Raw genomic sequence first — 24,418 nt, 5'->3', positions numbered from 1 at the left:
ACCAGTGCTCTGCACACCAGGGAGGGGAGGAGCTGCCGAAGGGGTTTGGGGGGTGTTTTACTGAGCCCACGCCCACAGTGAACACTTCCACACCACAAAATCTCACGTGGGCTTCCCCGGGGGCGTGCAAGGAGCGAGGGCGGGTGGATCTGCTTCCTGCTGGGGCGGAGCGGAGCGGGAGCCCATGGCCGGCACCGGGGAGCTGGAGCGGTGGCTCAGTGAGTGGGGACGGGGATGGGGCCCGGGGCTGCCTTGGCTGCTGGCACCAGTGCCACTTCCAAACTGGGTGGGCACTGGAGCAGCTCCAGCTCTGTCAGTGAGGGCCCATCATCTTCATGGAACCCCTTTAGGGTGACGTTCATGGGTGCTGTCGCTTATCTCTCTTGCCCAACTCTCCTGTCCATTCTCAGCCACCAAAGCTGGTTGAACAACAGGTTGGGGAGTGGATAAAGCAAAAAAATACTTTTTTCCCTCAATTTACTGTGTAAAAGGGAAAACAGTGTCTATGTTCCAACACAACATTTGCCGTAGGGTCCTGGGAGAGCTGCCTGGAAATACTTTTTAAGTTTCTTGTGCTAAAAGCGGTATCTGCTGTGGTTGGGTTGTGCCTGACTTTAAAAGTGTGCTTGGGACTGTAATTTTAGGTGGATTTTAGTAACAGCTGTCTCCTGCTCATCCCATTTCTGCTACTAAAAGCCCCAGAGCAGCAGCAGCAGCAGCGAGGTCTGAGGCGCTTCCTGCCCTGAGCCACTCGCTCACGCTGAGGCTGAGCTCTGCTGCTTCCTTTCTTATTTTTCTCCTTCTGTAAGACAAGGCCACTGACCCGAGTATCCCTGAGGAAAACTGGGAATGCATCCAGCGGTTCTGTGACCAGGTGAACGCCGACACAGAGGGGTAAGGCAGAGGCACAGCTCTTTGTGTTCGCTCGGGCTGTGTCTGGCTCTGAGCTTCCCTCGTGGCTGGGGGGAAAGGGGCCTGGGGGAAAAGGGGCCTGGGGCCGCAGTGTGGGGAGCTGGAGAAGGAGCTGGGAATGGGCTCGGTGGGCTCTGCTGCTCCCGGGAGTGGAAATGAGTTGGAAATAGATGTATGCCAATGTGGTTGGTGGAGGGTGATGCCTGGGAATGGGCTCAGACATCCATTGCTGGAACAACACCAGACGTCAGGTCCTGCTGTGTGTAGGACCTCAGTAGCCTCTCTGGAGTCTGGCCAAGGATTCCTGATGGGGAGTTCTGCATGGAAGCCCTGAGGGAGCTCAGCCTCAGCTTTTCCTTCCTGAGGGGTGGGTGATCTCTGCTGGGACTTCCCCACCTTCCAGCTGATAGTCTGGGCTCTGTGGGACGTAGCCAGGACTAATTAGGCAAATGACCTGTGGTCATCTCTGTGCTTAGAGCAGGCAGCTCAGAGCTCATAGTCTGGCACCTGTGTCATGCCCAGGAGCCAGCACAGGCTGTCAGCCGTCATCGAGGTGGCTGTGGAGAGCCAGCTCTCCTTGCCTGCCCAGAGAGATCCCCAGCCTGTTCCCACTGCTCCCTCCAAGGGACAGCCCCTGGGCACGGGGGAGGGCAGCACTGGGATCACTGGGCTCCAGCTCACCCCTCATGTGTGCCAGCCCCCGGCCAGCACTGTGCCCGAGGAAGGGGTGTCTCTCCTCTTGTGAATCCAGCAGTTGCTCTCCTCTGCAGAGCAAAACCAGGAGCATTTCTTTTTCCTGGGAACTTTGTGATCTGACTTGCTTCTGCTCCTCCCCAGCCCATTGCTTGCGCTGAGGCTGCTGGCACATAAAATCCAGTCCCCTCAGGAGAGGGAAGCTCTCCATGCACTCACAGTAAGTACTTCCATCCACACCTGGGAACAGAATTTGGTGGGTAGAACAGCATAGCAGACAGTACAGCTCTCTCTTCTCTAAGATGTCTCTCCTTTTCTGTTTTTCTTGGATGTCTCTCCCTTTTAACTTTCCCTTGCACAAGGAATACAGAAACCAGGGCAGAGCAGAGGGAGTAGCTGCTGTTGTTCCTCCCCACATCACTGCCGTAGTGTTTCTGTGGTCTGCAGCTCTGTCTGTGTGACTTGTGTCCCACCACAGGGCAGTGGCCTGGAAGTTGTTAGTGATAGGTAGAACAGAGCAGACAGCCTCAAACATGCTGCTGTAGAAAGCTGGTGAAGGAAAAATACGTGTCTTTGCTGCACAATTTTCTCAGTGTCTTGTATCTGTGAATGCAGTGCCAGAAAGTTCTTAGATTTAGGATTATAATGCAAAGTTTTTGAAAGCTCCCCAAGCCTGGTTTGTACAGTTCCTGTTGGTAACATTTTGTTTTCTGCAGGTGCTGGAGACCTGTGTGAACAACTGTGGTGACAGATTTCACGGTGAAATGGCAAAATTCAGGTTTCTGAATGAGCTGATTAAAGTGCTTTCCCCAAAGGTAGGTGGTGGTGGTTACAGGGCCTTTCAGGATGAGAAATGCAGCCCTGCTTTATCAGAGGCTGTGGGATCTTCTGGCCGTGTTCCTCTGCATCAGGGCAGGCCTGGGACCGCCTGAAATACCCTCTTGGCATCGCAGACATCGATTCCCCTTTGCGGAGGGTCCTGCACACATTTACCGCTGTCACATGTTTCATTTTCCATTGCATCAGCCCGAGGGCAGAGCTGCAAAAAGCTGATTTCAGAGAAATGCTCAACTGAAGAACAAAACCCTTTCTCTCAGTCCCAGGCTTGGTAATGAAATTCTAGTGAAACCACAGAGTTTAAAGATGTCACTGCAAACAATTCTGTCTGCTGTTCTGACAGGACAGGTATCCTGATACGAGTTTGAAATGCCTGATCTTGGGTAGGTTTGTGTTTTTATAATACGTTAAAGTGAGGGCTCGTAGGCAATAATGAGAGAAATTGGAGAAAACATCCAGTGCTGATAAAAGACCATAACTTTTGTTTCTGGTTTTGTTCAGTTTTCCTGTGCCTGGGGCTGGCTGGGGCCGATGGTGGGATTGCATTGCAGCAGTTAAGGGAAGCAGTTAAAGCACAGATCTGTTTTCACTAAAATAAAACAACTCTTTTGGATTTTGGATTCAATAACTAATCAGAAAAGTTTGAAGTGGTTTCATTTTGATTGTCAGAAAATATGTATGTAATTACCATAGCATTCCTTTTGTTTACAGCCACAGCTAAAGGCACTGTTCCCTAAACCCCCAAATACACCATTGACAGCACTGTGAATAAACTCTTGTGAATCCATTTTCTCCTTGGTCTGTGGACACAAACCCCTCAGGGCCAGATCCCTGTGCCAGATTTGGCACCAGTGCTTTGGATTTGACCTTAAAATTTTGTCTTTCTTTACTGTTTTGTTTTCAGTACTATGGAACTTGGTCTTCAGAAAAAGTCAAGTTGAGGGTCACAGAAGTGATATTCAGTTGGACAGTCTGGTTTCCTCAGGAAGTCAAAATCCGGGATGCCTATCAGATGCTGAAGAAACAAGGTTCAGTTCTGTTATTTCAGTTTCCTTTTTAGCCTCCCACGCCATGTGGTTTCCCCCCACAGATATCTGTCCCCTTCAATTTGTGACTCAGCTTTTTCATAACATGCTGTGTGTAAGGAAAAGAGACAAAGGCCACACTTCCCAGGCTGGTTGGGTACTGAAGGATGCATGGAACTGTTTAAAAGGATTTACCAAAGAACAGCCTCCCTGAGTCACAGCTCAGGCTGGCCTGGAGGCCTCTGTTCACACAGTGCTCACACTGTGTGCAGGGAAAAGGTACAGGACAAACTCAGAATGATCTTTGCCCTGGAATACTCTCCCAGGATTATGATAGATGGGTTCAGAGGGTTCCTGAGCTGAATTTTTTTATCCATTCCATTATATTTAATAGTCCTCGGTGGTAATCCAGAAATCCCATGCAAACCCCCCCACACTGTTGAGCATCAGGGTTCCAGCAGCTCAGGCAGCGCTGAACAGCTACTGTTACCTGTTCCAGGGATTGTTAAAGAAGATCCTAAACTACCAGAAGACAAAATTTTACCCCCCCCTTCTCCAAGACCTCAGAATTCTATTTTTGACACAGATGAAGAGAAATCCAAGGTAAACCTTAGAGTTTTCATGACGCCCCCTCTGATTTGTACTGATGAGAAAAGAGGCTTAGTAATATTTTGGGAGCTCCTACTGTTTCAAAGAAACTATCTCAGAATAATGTTGATCCTTCCTGTGGTACAACAGCTAGAGAATGCTGTGAGACTTTGTCAGAAATGTTTGCTTTGTAAAAAGTGAAACTTCTTTATAGAAAAGCATCAGTTTCTATGAAACCTTCCCAAGGAAGGGCTTCTCCAGGTCTTACAGAAGTTCTGCAGAGCCAGAGAGTTCCTAATCCCAACAGCCAAACTCTGTGCAGGCAGCATTATAACCTGAATTAAATCATGGGACAGGAGCCCACATATTTCCAGGATTACAGGAACTGGAGTGTCTCTGTGTGATGTGTGCCTGTAGCACAGTGCCCAGAGGCTGCTGCTCACTGCTGTCCCATCTCTGCCCTGACAGCTCCTGGCCAGGCTTCTGAAGAGCAGCCACCCCGAGGACCTGCAGGCAGCCAACCACCTGATCCAGAGTGTGGTTAGAGAGGTGGGAGCTCCTGGGGGAGAAGCTTGTTTGCAGCCAGGGAGGGTGGGAGGGCATGTGGCATTCAGTTTTTGGCAGGAGACCCTCTGTACTGGATCAGAGTACAGCCCCAGAGGAGGGGCCATTTTCAGTCTTCATTATTCTGAATTTACAGGATGGGACCATTTTGTTTTGTTTTGCTAAAATATGCCACTGTGAGGAAGAGGGAAGATGTGAATGTCTATAGCCAGGAGCCTGGGTGGTGGGACACTTCCCCATCAGGGGGATCCTGGCAGTAGGACTGCAGTAGTGGTAGGAAATTTCCAAAATAAACTCAGTTCCTAGGTGGAAAACAGCCACATCTGTACAGAAGTGCTTCTTTCCTGCACACAGTGTGTGTGTGCATGTCTGGCCTGTCCATTTTCGTGTTCCATCTGAAACAGCATCCCACTTCGCTGCTTAGGTAGGAGATTTGGTTTAACAAATCCCTCTGGTCATTTTGAGCACGTTGTTCTGTGTGGCAGAAACCACCAACTCCCAGCTCGGATTTTAAAGTCTCACTCATGCCTGTGGTGAGACGGATCCTGTATGGACCAGCACAGGGCCAGGGTGCCCTGAGTGGGGCAGGGGGATTCTCTCTCTGCCCTTGGCATGGAGGTGGGATGCAGCTGGGAGCATGTTCTCACCTGTCCTGCTTTGTGTCTCCTCCACCTGCAATCAGGTATTTATAGGAAGGAACTCCCCAAGTGTGACCCAGAGTGCCCCAGCCAAGCACATGCATTGGCTGTATCAGCCAAATCATCATCGACCTTTATTTCATTTTTCATCACAGGAACAAGAGAGGTCAGCTCAGGTGTCCCGACGAGTGAAGGCCATCAGCGAGGTTTCTGAGAATGTCAAACAAATGGATGAGTTACTGGAGAACTACAGGAGACAAGAATTATCCCCAGCTGACCAGGAGACCCTACAGGTAAATGTTCTCTTTAATGCTTAAATGCTCTTCTTCCTCCCTCTTCTGGAGGGAGCATCACTTTCGGGTAATCACGGAGATGCAGGTGTGCCTGGGGTCTCCTGAGCAGTGACATGAAACATTTCATCCCCAGACTCTGTTCCAGCGCTGTGAGAAGCTCAGGCCGCTGCTGTTCCGCCTGGCCAGCGAGGCGGTGGCTGACGATGAGGTTCTGGGTAAGAGCCAGCACAGTCCTTGCATTTCTTTGCAGCTCAGTTTGTCACCCTTGCTGTGACAGGGGTTTGCCTTTCCTCTGGGAGGGGAGTACTTGGGCACTTGGTACCCAAAGGTACAGGCAAAGCTCTGCGCTTTCCCCATGCCCAGGGGAATGGCACTGAGTCTCCTGCTGCCCCTCTAGGAGGAAGCTGTTCTCACTTGAAGCCCAGAGTTAAACAGTGAATCCGTTTCTTCCAGCTGAGGTGGTTTCCAGAGTTTTTGGAGTTCTGATGTTCAGAGAACTGAAGGCTTTTGAGGCCTTTTCTCTCCAGAGATTGAAGTTCTTCCTGCCTTTAAACACAGAAGGGAGAATATGTTTTAAATTTTGTAAGTGTAATAGTGAGGAGGGTCATAAGAGCAGAATCTTTGAATTCCACAGGTGTGAAACTTAGTCCTTCCCAGAGGATGGCGTTACAGTCCCGTCCATATGCTTTGAAAACCTGACTGAGGTGGTGATTGCTGAACAGACACCTGAAAAAGCAACCACAAGAGCTCAGCTGTGCCTTACACCTTCCTTTCACATCCACAGATGCCAGGGCTCTTCAGCTGGGGAGTGCTGGATTATAGACTTGAGTACACTGGGAAAAATGCAGAAGAAATGGCAGTAACTAGAAGTACTTTAGAGATGGGATCAGATTTCACAGTGATCTTGCTAAATGACAGAGAGGTCTGAAATCAGCAGCAGTGTGTGCAAAATGGAATGAAAGGCAAGTGAGGAGCTGAGGACAGGCTGCTCCACTGGCCTTTGCTGCAGGCAGGTCCTCAGGTGCACTGTCCCTTTCTCATGAGCAGTTTGGAGAGTGCTGTGGAACTGTCCTGCCCTTCCCCTTAGCACATCAGTGTTTTGTTTGTCCTCTCTGTCCCCAGCTGAGATCCTGCAGGCCAGTGACGAGCTCACGCGGGTGCTGGGGCAGTACAGGCAGGCTGTGTCCCTCGGGCAGTACAGGCAGGCTGTGTCCCTCGGGCAGTACGGGCAGGCTGTGTCCCGCCAGGAGAACGGCGATGGAGAGGGTTCATCCTCCAGCTCTGCCCACGTGCCAGGTGAGGAGCACCTGCAGCTCTGCTCCTGTGTGTCAGCGGGGAGGGGTTTGGAAGGGAATAAATGTGGAGAAAATCTTACAACACAGGAAAAACATTATGTAACCGTTGTCACCTTTTGCATTTCTGATGGCAATGTTCCTCTCTGGCTCTCTCTGTTCCCAGTGTGCCGACCAGCCCCGCGGCGCATGAAGAGCTACACCCTGATGGACTTCTCCGAGCTGGAGGCCACAGCCCAGCCTCCCTCAGAGCCCTTTGCAGACACAGCCTCGGCCTCCCGCCATGGCAGCACAACCTCCACGTGCCTGCTCGAGGAGGAGTTACAGGCCTTAGGTCTGTAGCCCAGTTCAGTGCTACCCTTCTTACTGGGGTTCGTGGTGATTCATAAAGAGAGGAGAGCTTTGGCTTTAATGTCAGTCCCAAGAGAAAGTAGAGCCTTTCAGTCCTATGTTTTGAGGAATACAGTGTCTTTAGTGGTGTTAGACTGTAGCCAAACCACGGTTGGACAGCAAAGGAAGAACCTGTGGAAAACCCTTGTATTCTGTAAATTATCTGTGGCATTTTGGCATCTTTCTTAGGTCTGAGCAGTGACAGCCAGCACTCCGTAATGGCTTCTTTCGTCACAATCTGCCATCTCCTTCTTCTTTTTTGTGCCTGGCAGGAGGAGTGTGAACTTCTCACAGCCTTCCCCTGTAGCTGACCCCACTTTACAGGACCCTGCTGGAGAGCTCTGTCATACACACCTTTCCTGCCACTTTATGGGCCCATTTGCCCTCTTCCCCCCTACTTTTTGAATTAAAAAAAAAAAAAAGTAAATCCACACCACCACTCAGCCCTCGTGCCAGTGTGCCTGGAGCAGGGGCTGTTCCAGGGATGCAGGGACATCCCCGACCCCGTTCTTCCTGGGCTCTGTGTGCGAGGTGAGGCAGGAGCGGGATGGGCGGTGGGAACGGCACCAAAGGGAGGATGAGGTGACGGTGCCGTGCTGGGGACCGGGCTGGGCGGGCGGTGCCGCGGGGACCGGGGGGCCCAGCGGGGCGACGGGCACAGCCCCACAGCCCCTGTGCCGGGGGGCCGGGGCTCCGCTCACCGCCGGGACCGCCCCGGGACCGCCCCGGGACCGCCCCGGGACCGCCCCGGGACCGCCCCGGGACCGCCCCGGGACCGCCCCGGGACCGCCCCGGGACCGCCCCGGGACCGCCCCGGGACCGCCCCGGGACCGCCCCGGGACCGCCCCGGGACCGCCCCGGACCGCGGAGCGTTTCCGGGTGCGCGGCGGGGCCGCGGCCGCTGCTGCTGGGGCCGTGTCCGGCTGTCCCCGGGCCGTGTCCGGCTGTCCCCCGCTGTCCCCGGCTGTCCCCCCCGCCCCGGGCCGCGGCGATGGATTTCTCGCGGTTCCTGTCGGACGAGTTCGAGGTGAAGGGCTGGGTGAACGCGGCGTTCCGCGCCGTGCAGCAGGAGGCCCCGGGCAAGGTGGACGCCCACGCCGCCACCCTGGTGATGAAGCTGCAGCTCTTCATCCAGGAGGTGAACAACGCCGTGGAAGGTGCGGGGGCTGGGCTGGGGGGCTTTGCTTGGCGTGGGGATGTGTCGGGCCGAGTCCTGTGCGGGTTTTGCGGCCCCGCTTCACCCCAGCTCGTGTGCTCCTGAGATCTGTGTCCTGGTACCTGGATCCTCCTGAGGTGCACAGGAGGTGATGACAGGGAGACCCGTGCGGGCCACCCCAGGGCGTGTTGGCGATCCAGGCCTGGCCTTGGCAGAGACAGAGGGTTCCTTACACCGATCTGGGGTCCCGTGATTATCCACCAGCACATCGGTGCTGAGCGCTGACAAACAACAGCCCCTGCCAGGCTGGGTTAAATGGGATAATGGGGAAAATTTCTTCCCCATAAGGTTTGTCCAGCCCTGGTACAGCCTGTGAGGGCAATTGTGGAGTCACCATCCCTGGAGGGGTTTAAAAGCCTCCTGTAAGTTGGTACCTGGGGACATGGGTTAGTGGTGGCCTTGGCAGTGCTGGGGGAACAGCACTGAACTGTTGGGAACAGTTGGACTCTGGTCTCAGAGGGCTTTGTGATTCCATGGTAAAGTACCTACTTAAACTTTAAAGAAACAGCTGAAGTTTTGTTGTTTGCTGTTTTGCTGTGTTGTGTTGTTTTTTTCAAGTACTGAAGATTAAATAAGATTATTGAAAGACTCCCCCATTCCTCCAAGGGCTCTCAGCACTCCTCACTGACTCCTCAGTGTTTCTGCAGAAACAAGCCATCAGGCTCTCCAGAACATGCCCAGAGTCCTCCGGGAGTTGGAAGTCTTGAAACAGGAGGCAACATTTCTGAAGGAGCAGATGATCCTTGTTAAAGAAGATATAAAGAAGTTTGAAGAAGACACAGCCCAGTCGATGCAGGTCAGTTCTTATAGGTTAGATATTAGAAAAAGGTTCTTCCCCAGAGGATGGTCGGGCACTGAACAGGCTCCCCTGGGCAGTGGGCCCAGCACCAAGGCTGACAATGTTCAAAAAACATTTGGATGATCCTCTCAGGCACATGGGATGACTCTTGGGGATGGTCCTGTGCAGGGCTAAGGGTTGGACTTGATGGTCCCTTCCAACGCGGCATATTCTGTGATACTTAGTGTTTATCTGCAGCTTGTGAAATTTAAAATTTGTGGAAAGGTGGATGTGACCCAGACCTGTGCAATCTGCATGTCCTGAGGAACAGCTGCTCAGGTGTCAGTTCAGAGCTGCTGGTACCTGGCTGGGGCACTGCTTTCTGCCTGGGGTGCAGAGCATTTTCAGGCAAAGTGGATACTAAAAGTACAAGACCAGAATTCAAACTAACCTAAACTAACCTTTCGTTGTTTGACTTTGAAAGTTGATTTTACATCTCTTGCATCTCAAGTTCTTTCTGCCCATTCCTTCCTCTTTGTAACGTCATAATCTTTTCATACCATTTTTTTTTTAAGTCCAAGACAAAAATAACTCTGCTGAAATAAGCATCCATGGCAGTCACCTCTTTTTTCAGCGGGCAACATAGTGTTGTTTTTTCTTCAGGTCTTGGTAGAGATTGACCAAGTGAAGTCTAGAATGCAGTTGGCTGCCGAGTCACTTCAGGAAGCAGACAAATGGAGCACGTTAAGTGCAGACATTGAAGAGACTCTTAAAACACAGGTAAATACTGAATTATTCTGTTTGGTCTTTGTGCCTTCAGCTTTCCAGTGAACTGCGTTTAAAAGTAGGCTTTAGAAGTGACTCTCAAACATGTTGCTGTTTGAAATGTCGTTATGAAACTGGTGCTGATGCTGTCTGAGGTCACCCTTGGTAACAGGCTGCCTTTGCTGCTGGCAGGATGTGTCCCTGATTTCGGCCAAGCTGACGAGCATGCAGAGCAGCCTGGCCATGCTGGTGGACACGCCGGATTACTCCGAGAAGTGTGTGCACCTGGAGGCGCTGAAGAACCGCCTGGAGGCCATGGCCAGCCCTCAGATTGTCGCAGCTTTCAACTCCCAGTCTGTAGGTCAGCAACACTTGGTGTCATTTACTATCAACATAGAGTTTATTGTCTTTAAGGTGGTGTTTGGGTGGGGAGTTGGTGTCCTGAGGGCTCCTGGTGCTGGGTCACGAGCTTTCCTGGTGGAGCAGATGCCCTGGAATGTTTTGTGCTCTACAGCTGCCTGAGATGGAGGTGCTGAGGCAGGGCTGCCCTGCTCTTGTAGTTTAGTTATGTCAAGGATGCTCTCCAGGTAGGAAGTGCTTCTCAGAAGGCCCCTTCTTCAAAGCCTGGTTTTGTGTTACCATGGTGCTGCTGGGCATTTCTGTTACAGCTGGGGGGTGTAATCAGGAAGGAAATTTGTTTGGAAACATTCTGACTCCTTGCTGCCTTATAAAAGTGGCTTTATAAACTCTGCTTAGAAAACTAGTCTTTTTGGACTGTTCTCTATGCTCTTCCTTCCCTCTACTCCTGTCAGCACTTCTGAAAAGTACTTTTTCTGGTTGTTGACTCTCAGCTGTGTGCACCTCGAGGTCCCAGGGGGTCTGGGGCTGTGGGGTACAAACCAGACTATTTAGGAACCTGTGTTTCCAAGCTCTATGCAGGAGCTCACTGTGCTATGGGTCACTCTAAGGCACAGGGGTCAGTTTGAAGACAGGTGAAAGCAAACCTGAGGCCTTTGTCAGGAATGCTCCAGGTTTGTAAGTAGTGCCTTGTTTCTGGAAAACAACATTGTCCTTCTAGGAAATGCTCTGTCTTTATCTGACTTTAATACCAGGTACACATGCTGGTTAAGAAGTTAATTTTAAGAAGTTAAATTAATTCCTCTTGTCTGCTGCCTGTTCTTGATTGAGGGTGGGCTTTAGGCAGTTTCTCTCCTGTTTGAGAAGATAAGCAAACAAGAGGTGAAATGTATCTTTCTGTGTAGGTCTTTGTGCACGCTCCCTTAGGAGAAGAATTCTTGCTCAGACTGATGTCTCTCCCTCAGCTTTGAGGCTGATCCTGACTGCCTGTTGTTTTCTTTGGTTTAGATCAGGCAAAAACGTTTGTTAAAGTTTTCACAGAAATCGATCGGATGCCGCAGCTTCTGGCTTATTATTATAAATGTCACAAGGTAAGCGTTTTGGTAATATTTTAACATTCTAGGAATAAAAATTGCAATGCTTGCTGGGCTTTGACTGCAGAGGGAGCTGCTGCCCCACGGATCTCACCTTTGCTGTGGCAGGGAGGTGGCACCTCTTCCTTTTCTTCTCTTGCTGGCTCTGAACAGCTTTAGTTACTCCCCATGTTTCAGGAGTAATTCTCTGTTCAGGTCCTTGTGTCTCTTTCTGCAGCAGACACGGGATATGTGTGTTCTGCTTGATTTCTCTGTGCCACATGGTTTTACTTTGCTTTCTGTGCATGTGGTTATGTCAGCAGTAACTTCATTACTGCAACTTGCCATCTGCTGACTTCTGTAAACTCTTTTCAGGTAAGATTAAAAGTTGGAATTCCAGACAGTTCTGTAGCCATAACATGAGCCTCAAATTTCTCACATGACTGTGACTTTTGAGGATTAAGTTCAAGGCTGGGGCTTGCCAAGTATTTCAACTATTATGTGGGGGTATCAGTTACAATCTCATTTTATGAGTAAAATACCAATGTTAATTAAATCTTTGAATCACTAAGAAGCCTCAAGCTTCATGTTGGAAGTCTTTTCCTTCTGTGGTGCTGAATTATATGTTAACTGAAATCTGGAGAGAGGAGCCAGGGTGGGCCTCACGTTTTGGCAGAAGTGCTGTGCATGGGGAGTGCTGGATTTGGAATAACAAAAGCAAGACCTGTGGCCTGTCCATTCTCCTCTCAGCTGGTTCTTGTTCCCTGGCAGGTGCAGCTGGTGGCCGCGTGGCAGGAGCTTTGCCAGAGTGACCTGAGCTTGAATCGGCAGCTGACTGAGCTGTACGACACCCTGCTGGGGACCTGGCACTGCCAGCTCCAGTGGGCAGCACAGGTGCAGTGACAGGTTCACGTTGGGCAGGGATGGGAGAGCACAGGGCTGAGCACACTCTGAATTCTCACAGAGCTCCAAATAGCTGATGGCTGCTCACTCTGAGTGACACTCTGTGCCTCATCAGTGCACAGGGGGACAACCCACGTTCCGTTCCTCCTGCAGCCCTTGCAGACAGGGTTTGAGTTCTGGTGTCCACCAGCAACAAGGTTGCTGTGTTATTGACATTAAAGCTGCTCTATCACTTTCATCTGTATCTTAAGTCAAACCTAATTTGTTGGTGTTGCAAATGTGTTCTGTTGCAAGACATTTGAAATGCCTGAGTTGCTTTATCACTTGGCCTGGGGGAAGCCCTCAAGGTTGTGTTGGACTGATACATGTCACTCTCTGTAAGATATCTGATGGCTTCTGCTGTCACTGCTTGGAGTCTCTGTTCTTGTTTTTCCTGACAAGAATAATGTAGGATCAAAAAAAGATACTGTCCTTTAGTGAAATGAAGAAATAAGTTCATATTGCTGAGCCTGTGAGAGTTTTTCATCCATGAAGGGTAAGAGATTGTTATCTTGGTGTCACAAAGCCGGTGTCAGTGCGAGGCCTGTGCTGCAGAGGAGCTCAGTGTTTCCTTGAAGTGTATTTTTTCTGCTTAATGATTCGATGTGACTTACAGGTCAGATGTCAGGTTACATTTTAGCAGATACTTTTTGAACTGGGGATCGAGAGAAATGGCATGTGGGCGCAGAGTTTGTGTCACTCAGTCTCCTGTTTTGCTTCTGCTTTCTGAAAAACTCTTGGTGATCCCAGCTTTCAAAGCAAATGAGCAGAATAGCTGATGAAAAACTCATAATAAAAGGCTGTAACACATTTTATGCCAGTGAAGTGGCTGATTCTCAGCTGATTACAGGCTTTCTAGCCTTTCCAATACTGACTTCTGCCCCTTTGACCAGTAATTTGGCTCATGATACAGTACTATTTCTTCATATATTACTGATACATGTTTGTTCCCAACACACCTGTGTAAACTGAGTGCTCTGTTTCAAATACCTTTCTCTGCCAGGTGGTTTTTGAATCACTGTAGTGCCTGTGTTCTGCTGAATTCAGTTTTTGACCTGTGCCTGTTTTCTAGTTTCTTGGTGGCTGTACTCAAGGCACAATGGTACACAGGTATTGTCCTAGTCTTTTGTCATCAGTCTGTCCTGTGTGCTATGTCAGTGGGGCTCTTGTAGCCTTAGGAGACCTCTTTTGGGTTTTTTACCCCCTGGGAGGTTTCTCAGGTTGGGGAGCTGTCTGCTGCTCCCTCTGCTGTGTGTTCCTCTCAAGTAATGTGCTTTTACCAGTAGCTTTACTGCTGCCACAGGTTTTCAAGAATCCCCATGAAATTGTGACTGTGCTGTTGATCCAAACTCTGGGAGCACTGGTGCCTTCCATCCCTGTGTGCCTCAGCACTGCCATGGAGAGGACAGGCCAGGACACCAAGCTGAGCCAGCTGCTGGAGCTGCACGAGGCCACTGTCCACTTCGCCAAGGGGCTGGAGGTGGCGATGCTGCCAAACCTGAGTAAGGCTCTGGCACTGAGTTCTGTCATTCTATTCTGTCAACCCCTTTGTAAAGTCCCATTGTGGGATTTTGTTTAGTTTTAGGTGGAGGGAGGGATTATCTCTTCTACAGCACTGCCCAGTTGGGCGGCAGTTCCACCTTTGTGTGTGTGTGTCTTACACTGAAGCTGTTGACACAACACTGAGTTTCCTGAAGCAGCTCTGTCCTGGCTGGCTCTGCAGGGTAAATAGTATTTAGCACTTATCCTTTTATGAGCTTTAGTGTTTCTTATGTCTCACAGATGAGGAAATGTCTGCAGGGAGGCAGTGAGACCCATTGTGAGAGATGACAAAGCAGAAAAGCTGAAGAGTTTCCTGGAATTGTCACACCTCACTAAACAAGAGAAAACTTGCTTCAAGGCTGCATCCATTGGATGCTTGTATTTGATTTTGTAGGCTTTTTGTTGGTGTTTTATTCCCAGCAGCATCCTCTGTATTGGATTCCAAATCTGCCCTGGTTCTCCTCTCCCTGGGATGTTTATCATCTCATTTTGGTCCTGACTTGCTGAGTAATTCCCACAAACCACACAGCAGTGAGGTGCTGTGTTTGCACAGGTTTATGCCTGACTTGACCTGTTGGATATTTATAGTCCTTTATGAATCTGGTGGGGCCTCTTCAAAGGCTGGCTATGGGAAAATCCAAAATTAAAGCTAATGGAGCATTCCTAATGCTGTGCTTCCTGTGTTTGGTTCCTCATAACATTGTCTTGAGCTGTTTAAACCCAGATTCTTACTAGATCCTGTAAATTATGATTGCTGGGCAATGTCAGGGAGTGTAACTGGTACTGTGTTTGTTGTCTGTGTGGTTGTGTACTCATCAGCCATTTTCTAGCTCAATTTGTGGGTCACTATAGAAATTATTAAAAAGGGCCTGGAAAAATGATGCCAGATTCCATAAGATGGTGGAATAGGAAGACAGTTGCTGAACTGCTATCTGACCGTGTTTAAAAAATAAAAACCTAAAGCCTTTATTTCCATCTCTTTTGCTCTGGGGTAAGATGTTTGGGAAGAGAAATATCTCAAGAATGGATAGGCCAGGTGACTCAGCTGAGCAGAGTCAAACCAGTTCCCGTGTGTGTATATGAGGGGAGAGTTCAGCTATGATTCACAGGCTAATTCAGGTTGGAAGGGAGCTTGGGAGATGATTTTGCCCAATCCCCTGCTCCAAGCAGTATCTGCTGTGAAGTCAGACCGTGGGATATTGTCAGTCTGGTCTTGAAAATATCCAAGCACGGAGACAGCACTGGCTTTGGACAGCCTACTCCATTGCTTTCCTGTCCTTAGGGTGTAAAAGTCTTCTCTGACAACCAGGATTCAAAGTAATTGTGATTTACTGCTGGTTTGAATTCGGCAAAGCTTCATGAGAACAGCTGGTGTCCAGTTCTGATGTAGAAATAGTCATTGAGCCCTGGTTTGTGTTTGAGTTTGCAGCACCCTGCTCAAGCATGGTGCTGAGATGCTGAGTTTGTGGTTGCTGAACACTGTAGCAATAGTGCTGAGTGAGTTGGATTAGTGTCAGTTATTTAAGTGTGAATCAGGCTTTCTGTTAAATGAGGATTACCCTGTTGGATGCTGAGAGTAGTGTGTCTCACTTCTCCAATGGTTTCAATTCTTCTGCTGTAGGTTGGAATGTGTGATGGATTTTTGTCACCCAGACTGTTTTGGAGCAGTGAGTGATGATTTTCTTGAGGCACTTGTTGAGGTAGAACATCTTGGTTTTAGGAAGCAGGTAGAGGCAATAACCTTGTTTTTTAAAAAATAAAAAAGCAATCTGTGTAGTTGAGATTGAAGCTGTTGGGCAACATTCCAAGCCTGTGCAGGCAGCATGCTCTGATGGAAGAACTACTGCAGGTAGCTTGAAACAAGTTTTTTAGTGGCACATTCATCTCTTTGTAGACTAAACCTTGTCTTGTTCTTTGTAGAGGAGCAGAACCTGGTGAAAGTGATGGAGCTGGTGGAAGCAGTGTATGGTCCATACAAGCCCTACCAACTTGAGTATGGAGACTTGGAAGAAGAGAATCTCCTCATCCAGATCAGTGCAGTGCCCTTGGTAATGTACCAGCCTTTGCTCAGCTGCAGAGGGAGAGGCTAAAGCTTCCACTAAATACAGGGGTCTTTGTCGTGGTTACTGCTCTCTTTCCTCCTCTCATTTTTGGTAATATTTCCTCTTTGCAGTATATTTTTTACTGCTAAGTAGATTTGTTTAAGAAATAAAGCACTATCAGGTCAGCTCCTTTCCTCTCCTGCAGCAGTTACAGGTCCTGTGTGGATCTGCTGGGGAAAGCCTTTACCGGAATGACACTCAACCAAGAGCCTACTTCAGGTTTGGCTGAATCTATTAAGAACAGAAGGGAGAAGGGAAGTCCTTTTTGTAGAAGATTCTGTCGTTGGCAGAACTGTTTTCTCTTGAAGACCTGGTTTGGCAGCCCAACTGTTGTGACAGTCCATGTGCAGGAGGGTGGAAGCACCAGCAGGGTTCTGCTTTAGGAGTATCTGGAGGATACCAGAGAACGCTGTGTTACACAAGTGTCTTCTCTAATGCCTGCAAGAAGGGTCAGGCTCAGCTTTGTTGTTGTTGTTGTTGTTGTTGTTGTTTAGGAGCATTGGGAAGTGATTGACTGTGTCCAGGAGCTGAACCATTCAGTCAACAAACTCTTCATTCTGGCCTCTGGAGCCATCGACAACTGCATCAAGCTCACGGATGGCCTGGGAGTGTGTGGGCTCCTGAAGGCCCTCAAGGCCCTGTTTGCAAAGTAAGGTGCTTTTAGTTGCTGCTGCATTTATCCTGAGGGAGTAGTGAGTGTGCAGTTTGTGGCCAAGGACTTTGTAGTTTACGGAAAATGGCTGAGAGCAGAAGGTGTCTCTCACTGTACTGTGAATCATCGATATCCTTCTTGCTCCATTCGGGCAGGGGCTGTTTCCCAGGGGAAAATGGAAGCTTTTATGGCTAAATTAAAGACTTCTCAGCTGTCTTCTATTCTGGTTGGGCTGAGGTTTTATTTTTAATAAATACTTGTGGAGGGGAAAATGTTTCCCAAAACAGAATAAGATGAAGACAAAATAGGGTGATGAAAGTAGATCTCAGTAGATTTCTCTGGGGAAATAGGTCCAGAGGTTGGACTCAATGGTCTTGGAGGTCATTTCCAACCTTAATGAATCCATGGTTCTCTGAATACACACTCAGTGGGCCAAGTGACTTCACATTCAGGACCTGCCTGTGAGATATCCCGGGGAGGTTCACTGTAAATTCTTGTCCTTAAGTATCACTTTCATATTCCCATACTGATTAACTCCTTATTCCTTCAGAATACTGAAAGGGTTGCTCACAAGGTATGAGTCGGGTATTACTGCCCTGTGGGAAGGGGGAAGAGGAAAGCAAAAGTCTCTGATCTCACCTTCTTTATAGGCAATTACAGAGCAATGTGCATGCCTCCAGCTCGTGGGCACTATTAAAAAAGAAAATGGGGGTGTGTGGAAAACAAAATGTTCTCCTTTTTATCCGTGTTCTCATCTGGGGAGTAGCTGAGAAAACAAATTCATGAGATTGTTGTCACCATGTTCCTGGAGTAAGGGCCAAGTGATGTTGGAGTAGCAAGAGCCTCATAAACTTTTCCTGGTCTTTCCTGGGAGATATGGTCACTGTAATGGTAACAAAAATATCTTACTCTCTTCTTCTCACAGGAGATGAGAGCTGGTAATCCACATGTAGCAAATTGAGGCAGCCTCTCAGTATCTGTAGCTCCTATTGTCTTCTGGTGTAGGCTCAGGTGGGCTGTGGCTGATCAGTTCTTCACATCCACCTGTTTGAACTGGAACCACGATGTCCCTTTTTACTCCTTTTAATATTTCTGTTCTTACATAGCCCTTGTAGAGAGCTGACTGAGCAAATCACAGAGCATGCCATTGTGCTGCTCTCCAACCAGTTCTCTTATGCTGGTGCTTCTCTCTGCTCCATTTCTCACCACAGGTATACGTCTGACTTCACAAACACACTGCAGTCTATACGAAAGAAATGTAAACTGGATGATGTCCTATCAGATTCCCTGTTCCAGGAGGACTGGACTGCATTCCAAAACTCTGTCCGGTAAAGGGGATTTTATTTTTGCCTGGCTCAGAGCTGATTTTTGTACCAAAGCTGAAAGGGAATTACTTGGGGTCGGTTTACACATGAGTTCTCAGTGCAGACACAGGGCTGAGCTCACTGTGCTGCAGTGCTGCTGGGAGCACCAGTGTCAGTGATGGGTTTCAGGTTGCTCCTGGCACAGGGAGGGCTGTGGGGCTGCCCACTCTGCCTGGAGCAAGGCTGCATCTCATATCACTTGTGATATCAACAGCTCTTAGAATTTTTCCCAGTGACACTGAGCTGACCTTTGCCACGATGACAAGAAGTGACACGTGGATGAGGTTATTGAGCAAAAAAATTCAGTGTGTTATCAAATGGATGAAGAGTTAATCACCAGATTGACTCTTGGCAGATGTGTGGGCTGTGGTTTGGTTATTGCATTTCACAATTACTTGACCTCTGTCTGAGATGGGTACTCTGGGAGAGTCTGGAATTATCTGCCTCCAGTCTCATGCCTTTTTGTCTTGTTCTTTCCCAGGGTAATTACCACTTGTGGTGAACTCCTTCATCAGTGTGGAGACTTTGAGCAGCAGCTGGCCAACAGGTGAGCACTGCTGACCTTAATTCATGAGCTGTCAACATAGAAAACAAGTTAAAGAAAACAAACCCCAAGGTGTTTTGGTTGCATAGACCATGGAGGGAAAACAGCCCCCAATTCCCCCACTGCCCCTCCCCATCCTTCATCATGTCAGAGATGGGGCACAGACTGTTCCACTCAGTTGTGTGCCCTGAGACAGTCCCAAAAATCCCTCTCCTTGGATACCTGGCTGGCTACCAATGGGCCAGATTGGGGTCAGGAGGGAATTTTCCAGCAGATCAAATTGGCAAGATTTACACCCTTGTGACACGGGGCATGAATCATGTGCTGAACTGAGTCTAGGTGTGCCTTAACTGATGGATTGGTTCCCTGTAACCTGAGGAGTGTCAGGCACAGGCAGCACGTAGATCTTTTGTTACTGCTTGTTGTGAGCAGTGCTCAGCCTGTTGTGCCTTGAAATGCTCGATGTGACTCGAGTGCCTGTGCTCTGCCCAGCACAGCCTGCAGTGTCCAGGGGCTGGGCCTGGGCCCCACTGCCCAGCTCCTCTGAGAGCACGAGCCTCTCTCTTTTGTCTCTGTATTTTTGCAGTTTTTGTGCTGCACAGCAGACATGAGAGTTGGCTGTAATTAGTGTCTCCACCAGTGAATACTCTCCCTTGAAGCCACACGAAGGCAGTGCTGGTCCTTGGGCCAGTGTGAGGACTGGAACACTGAGTTCAGAGGATTCTGCTGGTGACTTTTGTGTACTTGTTTTCAGGATTTTATCAACTGCTGGAAAGTATCTCTCAGACTCCTACAGCCCTTGTAGTTTTTCTGGCTTTCAGGACACCAGTTCTGCAGAAAAGAAGAGCTCTGTAAAGAATCCCTGGCAGGAATACAATTATCTGTTGAAGGAGAATCCATCTGAGTATGCCAGTCTTATGGAAACGCTTTACACTCTGAAGGTAGCTCTGGTGCCTCTGTCACAGCATGCTCTTGGGCCCACATTTGGTAGATGAGACCTGGATTCCCCCTCCAGCCTAATGACTTTTCATCCTGGACTGCAGCCTTTCCATGGGCTGCATTCCAAGTCTTCCACAGAGACACTGATCCATGGAGAGATGAAGTGTCCAAACCCAGGAAGTCTGGACTTGTTCCATCTCTCCTCAGATTGGGGCTGTATTTTGTGAACATGCCCTTATCAGCTCAGGTGACAGAGATTTTATCACAGTGAGCATTGGGAAGGTTGTGTTGGAGCCATCTCAAATTCTGGAGCCCACACACAGCTTCCTGAGGCTTTCTCTGCCACTTACACCCTGCTGCCATGTCCAGTCTGAAACAATTCTGCAGGATCGTTCATGCACGGATCTGTGAACAGGGTAGAATGACTCCAGTTATCTTCTCATGGATCTAAGTTATGTTTGCCATCGTTGGTCACGTGAAGTAATGAATTCATGGTTATGAGTCTTTTATTTCCTATAAATGTTTTGATTTCTTTTGTACTTGATTTACTTGCAACTTCTGCAGTTCTGCCTTCGGTGTTACATTTTGTGTAAACCTCGGCTGAACACTCCAGTTCCACAGTTGGTGTAGAACTCACTGAATGCTGATTCTTCGTCTTACAGTTCAGGGAGCAGTGGCAGTTTCTGTCTCGAATAACTGCTTGGAATAGGTCATTCCAAGGGAAACAGGCTGTGCCATCTCAGAGGGGAGCTCTGCTCTGCCATTAGCATGGCCTCATAAAACCTCTGTAAGAATGTTAATGCAGCTCCTCTGTGGTCACTTTAACGACTTCTGGTGTAAATGTTTTTGTGTCCCTGTGTGTCAGGAGAAAGGTACCAGTAACCACAACCTGCTGTCATCGTCACGAGCCGCCCTGAGCCGCCTCAACCAGCTGGCACATCACCTGGCCTTTGACTCCGTGTTCCTCCGGATCAAACAGCAGCTGCTGCTGGTGCCCAAGATGGAGGTGAGCAAGGGGGGCCTGAGCAGAGCTGAACAGCAGGATTTACCTGTGGGATCCCTTGGGTCCGTGTTGCTTTCCTTTCTCCTTTTCAGAACGGTTTCCTCTGGTGTCACATTTCTCCCACGAGCTGCAGTTTCCCTCCCCTCACCCACAGCCTTTGCAGCCCACAGATGTTTGCAGGCTCTGGTGTTTCCCACAGGGAGCTGGATGGGAAGGGTGGTGTTTCGGGTCTGAGGGATGACACAGGAAACAGTTTTCTCACCACCTGTGTTCTTCTTTCTAGAATTCCTTGGGCAGTCACAGTTCATGTTGCTGGGTGACCCCTTCCTAAAATACTGGCAGGATTCATGCTCCAGGAAATCCTTGCTTCATCCTGCGTTTTCTGCCTTACAGGGCTGGAGTTCTGGTGGCATTGGTGAGACTCTGACAGAGGACCTACCAAACTTCAGCCTGACCCCTCTGGAATATATCAGCAATGTAAGAGAACTCAACTGACTTTCTGCTCTAGAAAACAAATTGCCAGGAATGCCCCGGAGAGTAAAGATTTGCTTGGACTTGCAGTTCTCTGTGTAGGTCTTTCTTACCACGAGTGATTCAGTGACTGCTTGTCTGACCTTGTGAAAAACTATTTCTTGTACCAAGTGTAATGATGCGCAGGAGCCAATTTGTAGGTGAGTGAGTGGCTGTCAGGCTCAGCTCTCTGCTTTCAGGTGTGCCTCACTGCAGGTGACTTTTTTTCTCTAGTAAAGGACTTGCCTTACATTTGTTCAATGACTCAGCTTTTGGTGCTTTTATTCTAGATTGGGCAATACATTACGTCTCTTCCTCTGCACCTTGAGCCATTTGTCACTCAAGAGGATTCTGCTTTGGAGCTGGCATTACATGCTGGAAAACTGCCGTACCCCCCAGAGCAAGGTAAGGTGAGGCCAAAGGCTTGGAGTGTCTGGGGAAAGCTTTCCCATACTGACATTACACAAGTGTGATGTGTGGTTTGTAAACTGCTCCTGGAAGCGGATCCTGCCAAATGTGCCAGGCAGTACCCTGATCCCAGCTGATCATCCGTGTGCCCTTTGGAAATGACGTACCTGGAGAGCAATCAAGGGAGGAGAAGTGTTTTGGGTTTCGAGCTCACTGTCAATGCTGTACAGTACAGGGAGGTTACATAACTGCTTTGATTACTCCAAAATCAACTGATAAACTCTGAGTACCTCGATGTCCTGTGGAAAGAACAGTTAAGGTGTCACTCACCAGCTGTGATTCCGTTTTGTACGAAGGCAGGGAAGGGGGAGGGTGTGTGCTGGCACTAACAGGAGTTGTCTGTGCAGGAGACGAGCTGCCTGAGCTGGATAACATGGCTGATTACTGGCTGGGCTCCATCGCCAGAGCCACCATGCAGACGTACTGCGAGGTGATCCTGCAGATCCCGCAGCTCACACCACACTCCACCAAGCAGCTGGGCACCGACATCGGTGAGCACGGCCCTGCTGGGGCCACACGGGCTGCTCTGGCACCACGCTGGGCTGGAGGGGACTGCCCTCGGGGTTTGTCCTCTAACCATGAGCACGTTGATCCCCAGCATGGGGAGGGGTCACAGCTTCTCTCTTGCAGTGTTTTTTGTCACATCTCTCTTCAAGGGAAGGGGATTTTCCGGTGGGTACTCCTAGTGCTTCACTGCTTTGTCTGACTGTGGAAGTCCAAGTCCTCGCAGGCCAGCCTTGGCAAGAAAGATCTGTCTAGGATCTTTTGCAGTGTGGCCCTGGTCTTCCCCTTCTCAGAGTGCCATGTTCTGCCAGTATGTGCCAGAAGGGGGTACTCAGCGCGTGCCAAGTCTGTTGAGGGTGCTCTGCTGGATTGCAGAGGAGACAGCTGATTGATTTCTTCCATCCACTTGATAGCTGAAGTAGGGAAGATCAGCTAAAGGCCTTGTAAAAGTGATTGTGGAGCACTTGAGCAGCATCCTTTTTTACAAACCCTATAGGATCAGCTCTCCTGCCATGGCTGGCACTGCCCTGCTGCTCTGAGGGTGCTGCAGGCTAAAGTTACTTTGAACCTCGAGAGATTTTCAGCAGCAAAATGGGAGAGAATTGGCACAGGCTCATCTCTGCCACCTTCTGTGCCACACAAAGTGACTGAGGGAGGGCTGGCAGAGGGTGCTGGGGAGACATTTCTGCAGGATGTGGAGGAGATGGGCTTTTCTTATCCAAAGCTGCTGAAAGGGCCACCAAGGAACCACTACCATTGTAAATGCCAGTTAATCTTTTCTCACTGTAAATCATGGGTGCTGACTTCCCCCTGGCCAAGCCCAAAAATGAGGATACAGCCAGTATCTGCTCCTCAGCTCTCCAGAAGGTGTGCTTGGACATCAGTGAACTCAGCTTGAATCTCTTTTTTTTTTTTCTGACATTGCTTCAAAACAAGCCAGTGGATGAGAGGCTGGCTGCTCAGCATTCTCCCTGCCATCCTCAGTTCCCCAACTGCCTGTAAATCAGTGAGCTGGAACTCCCTGCTGCCTCCACAGACACTCACCTCGGCAGAGCTGCCCAGCTTTAGTGCCAGCTCTTTACCTTTGGTAGTGGGACTCTGATCCTCTTCCCATGCCCAGGTGACTGACCACCCCGAGGGTGTTGTGTGCAGGTACTGAAACACAGCAGAACGTGTCTCAGTGCCCTGCACAGAACGGGCAGTGTCTGAACGAGTGCACAGGCAGCCAGAAACACCCAGGCAGTGCTGTGAGACTGCAGCCAGTGCTGCTGCTGCCTGCGGGTGTGAGCTCTCGGTGACAGGATTCCCAGTGTCATGGAGAACAAGGATATGTTTCATTTCACAGTGTCTGTTACCTGGTAAATACACATTTTTCCTTAACCTTGCAGATTACCTCATAAACGTGATGGATGCCCTGGGGCTGCAGCCCTCCAGGACGCTGCAGCACATGGTGACCCTGCTGAAGGCCAGGCCAGAGGAGTTCCGCCAGGCTGCCAAGAGCCTGCCCCGCCGCCTGGCCAGCACCATTGCTGCCATCAGGGGCCTGGAGGGGTAGCTGTGCCCTCCCTCCTACCAGCCCGAGGGCTCACCTCTTCAGGTTGGTTTTCATTTCTGAAAGGACAGTGAAAATACTGCTGGAGACCAGGGCAATTTATTTGAGACAACTTTTAATAAATGTCTTTGTCTACGAAAAGCTTGTTCCATTTTTCCATCTTTAGAAATAAGGAAGGATGTCCTACAGCCAAATTTACCAAAAACTCTCTGGATGACTCTGAGTAGGCTGAGCAGTGCTGGAGGTGTTCTGCCATATGCTGGAGAGTTCATGCTTTGTGGTGGCTTTTTCAGAGTATTTAAGCTATTATATCTGAAATGGTGGGGTAGGTGCAGCACAGAGAAGCTGCCTGGGAGCTCCTCTGCCTGCAGGCAATGACCATTGCTCAGGCCTGTTGATATTACAAAGCCAAGAAGAGTCTCTTCAGTTGGTAGACGAGCCTTGATCAAGCTTGACCCTGGGAATAAAACCAGCTTTGCAGGCTGTTCTTGGTGCAAGAATTCTACTGAAAGGCATGAAGTTTGTAAGGAATTTAAGGAAAGCGGTGCTTTCTTGTAGAATTTATTAACATTTCTTATATAGATGTGTATAAAACATCTCATCTAGCCTCAGTGTACTCTTTTAGGAGACAAATGAATACAGAGAGGTCCCAAAATTGGAATGCCTACACTGTTGCTGCAGCAGGAAACCCCTTTGCTGAGCTGGGCTCAGCTCTGCCGTGGGTCCGGCCGGGAGAGCCCGGCTGGAACAGAGCTGGAGTTGAGCACCTGAGCCACTGCCCACTTTTATGAGTTGTCAGACGCCTCCATAAACCAGCAGTGACTGGAACAGTGAGCTGTCCCTGTCCTGCAGAGAACATTCTGTTCCATTTACCC

The 24,418-nt window shown here is 49.4% G+C and overlaps 2 protein-coding genes across 3 annotated transcripts; both read left to right on the top strand.

Moving 5' to 3' along the window:
• The first annotated feature begins 35 nt into the window (after positions 1-35).
• Positions 36-7,827, top strand: GGA2 (golgi associated, gamma adaptin ear containing, ARF binding protein 2). Its single transcript, XM_051807589.1, has 12 exons — positions 36-218; positions 810-894; positions 1,750-1,825; positions 2,322-2,420; positions 3,347-3,470; positions 3,967-4,070; positions 4,524-4,604; positions 5,413-5,550; positions 5,684-5,765; positions 6,673-6,846; positions 7,009-7,176; positions 7,505-7,827. The coding sequence occupies exons 1-12, from the start codon at positions 185-187 to the stop codon at positions 7,513-7,515; spliced, it is 1,176 nt and encodes a 391-aa protein (XP_051663549.1). The 5' UTR covers positions 36-184; the 3' UTR covers positions 7,516-7,827.
• Positions 7,828-8,099: 272 nt separating this feature from the next.
• COG7 (component of oligomeric golgi complex 7) lies at positions 8,100-23,684 on the top strand. 2 transcript variants are annotated; one of them, XM_051777225.1, is made up of 17 exons: positions 8,101-8,389; positions 9,096-9,244; positions 9,890-10,006; positions 10,184-10,352; positions 11,357-11,439; positions 12,193-12,315; positions 13,667-13,865; positions 15,826-15,953; positions 16,502-16,656; positions 17,871-17,987; positions 18,505-18,570; positions 19,322-19,508; positions 20,372-20,512; positions 20,903-20,986; positions 21,310-21,424; positions 21,835-21,978; positions 23,380-23,684. In XM_051777225.1, exons 1-17 carry the CDS (start codon positions 8,224-8,226, stop codon positions 23,544-23,546), a joined length of 2,310 nt encoding a protein of 769 aa, XP_051633185.1. In that variant the 5' UTR covers positions 8,101-8,223; the 3' UTR covers positions 23,547-23,684. The 2 variants fall into 2 exon arrangements, 1 of the variants encoding a protein (XP_051633185.1); XR_007902760.1 differs by lacking the exons at positions 21,835-21,978; positions 23,380-23,684 and adding an exon at positions 21,071-21,180 and having other exon boundaries at positions 8,100-8,389; positions 21,310-21,425.
• Positions 23,685-24,418: the final 734 nt, after the last annotated feature.

This window comes from Manacus candei, unplaced genomic scaffold, assembly GCF_025592945.1.
Source record: "Manacus candei isolate 608988 ecotype Guabito, Panama unplaced genomic scaffold, ASM2559294v1 h1tg000002l, whole genome shotgun sequence".
Classification (NCBI taxonomy): Eukaryota; Metazoa; Chordata; class Aves; order Passeriformes; family Pipridae; genus Manacus; species Manacus candei.
This window is presented reverse-complemented; position numbering and strand designations above follow the sequence as displayed.

Excerpts from the sequence above, each read along its gene's own strand:
- GGA2 (XM_051807589.1), top strand. The coding sequence starts at position 185 with ATGGCCGGCACCGGGGAGCTGGAGCGGTGGCTCA. Across the intron at positions 219-809 it reads GGAGCTGGAGCGGTGGCTCA|ACAAGGCCACTGACCCGAGT; the intron begins GTGAGTGGGGAC and ends TCCTTCTGTAAG. Across the intron at positions 1,826-2,321 it reads AAGCTCTCCATGCACTCACA|GTGCTGGAGACCTGTGTGAA; the intron begins GTAAGTACTTCC and ends TGTTTTCTGCAG.
- COG7 (XM_051777225.1), top strand. The coding sequence starts at position 8,224 with ATGGATTTCTCGCGGTTCCTGTCGGACGAGTTCGAGGTGAAGGGCTGG. Across the intron at positions 10,353-11,356 it reads TTTCAACTCCCAGTCTGTAG|ATCAGGCAAAAACGTTTGTT; the intron begins GTCAGCAACACT and ends TCTTTGGTTTAG. Across the intron at positions 21,979-23,379 it reads GCAGCTGGGCACCGACATCG|ATTACCTCATAAACGTGATG; the intron begins GTGAGCACGGCC and ends TTAACCTTGCAG.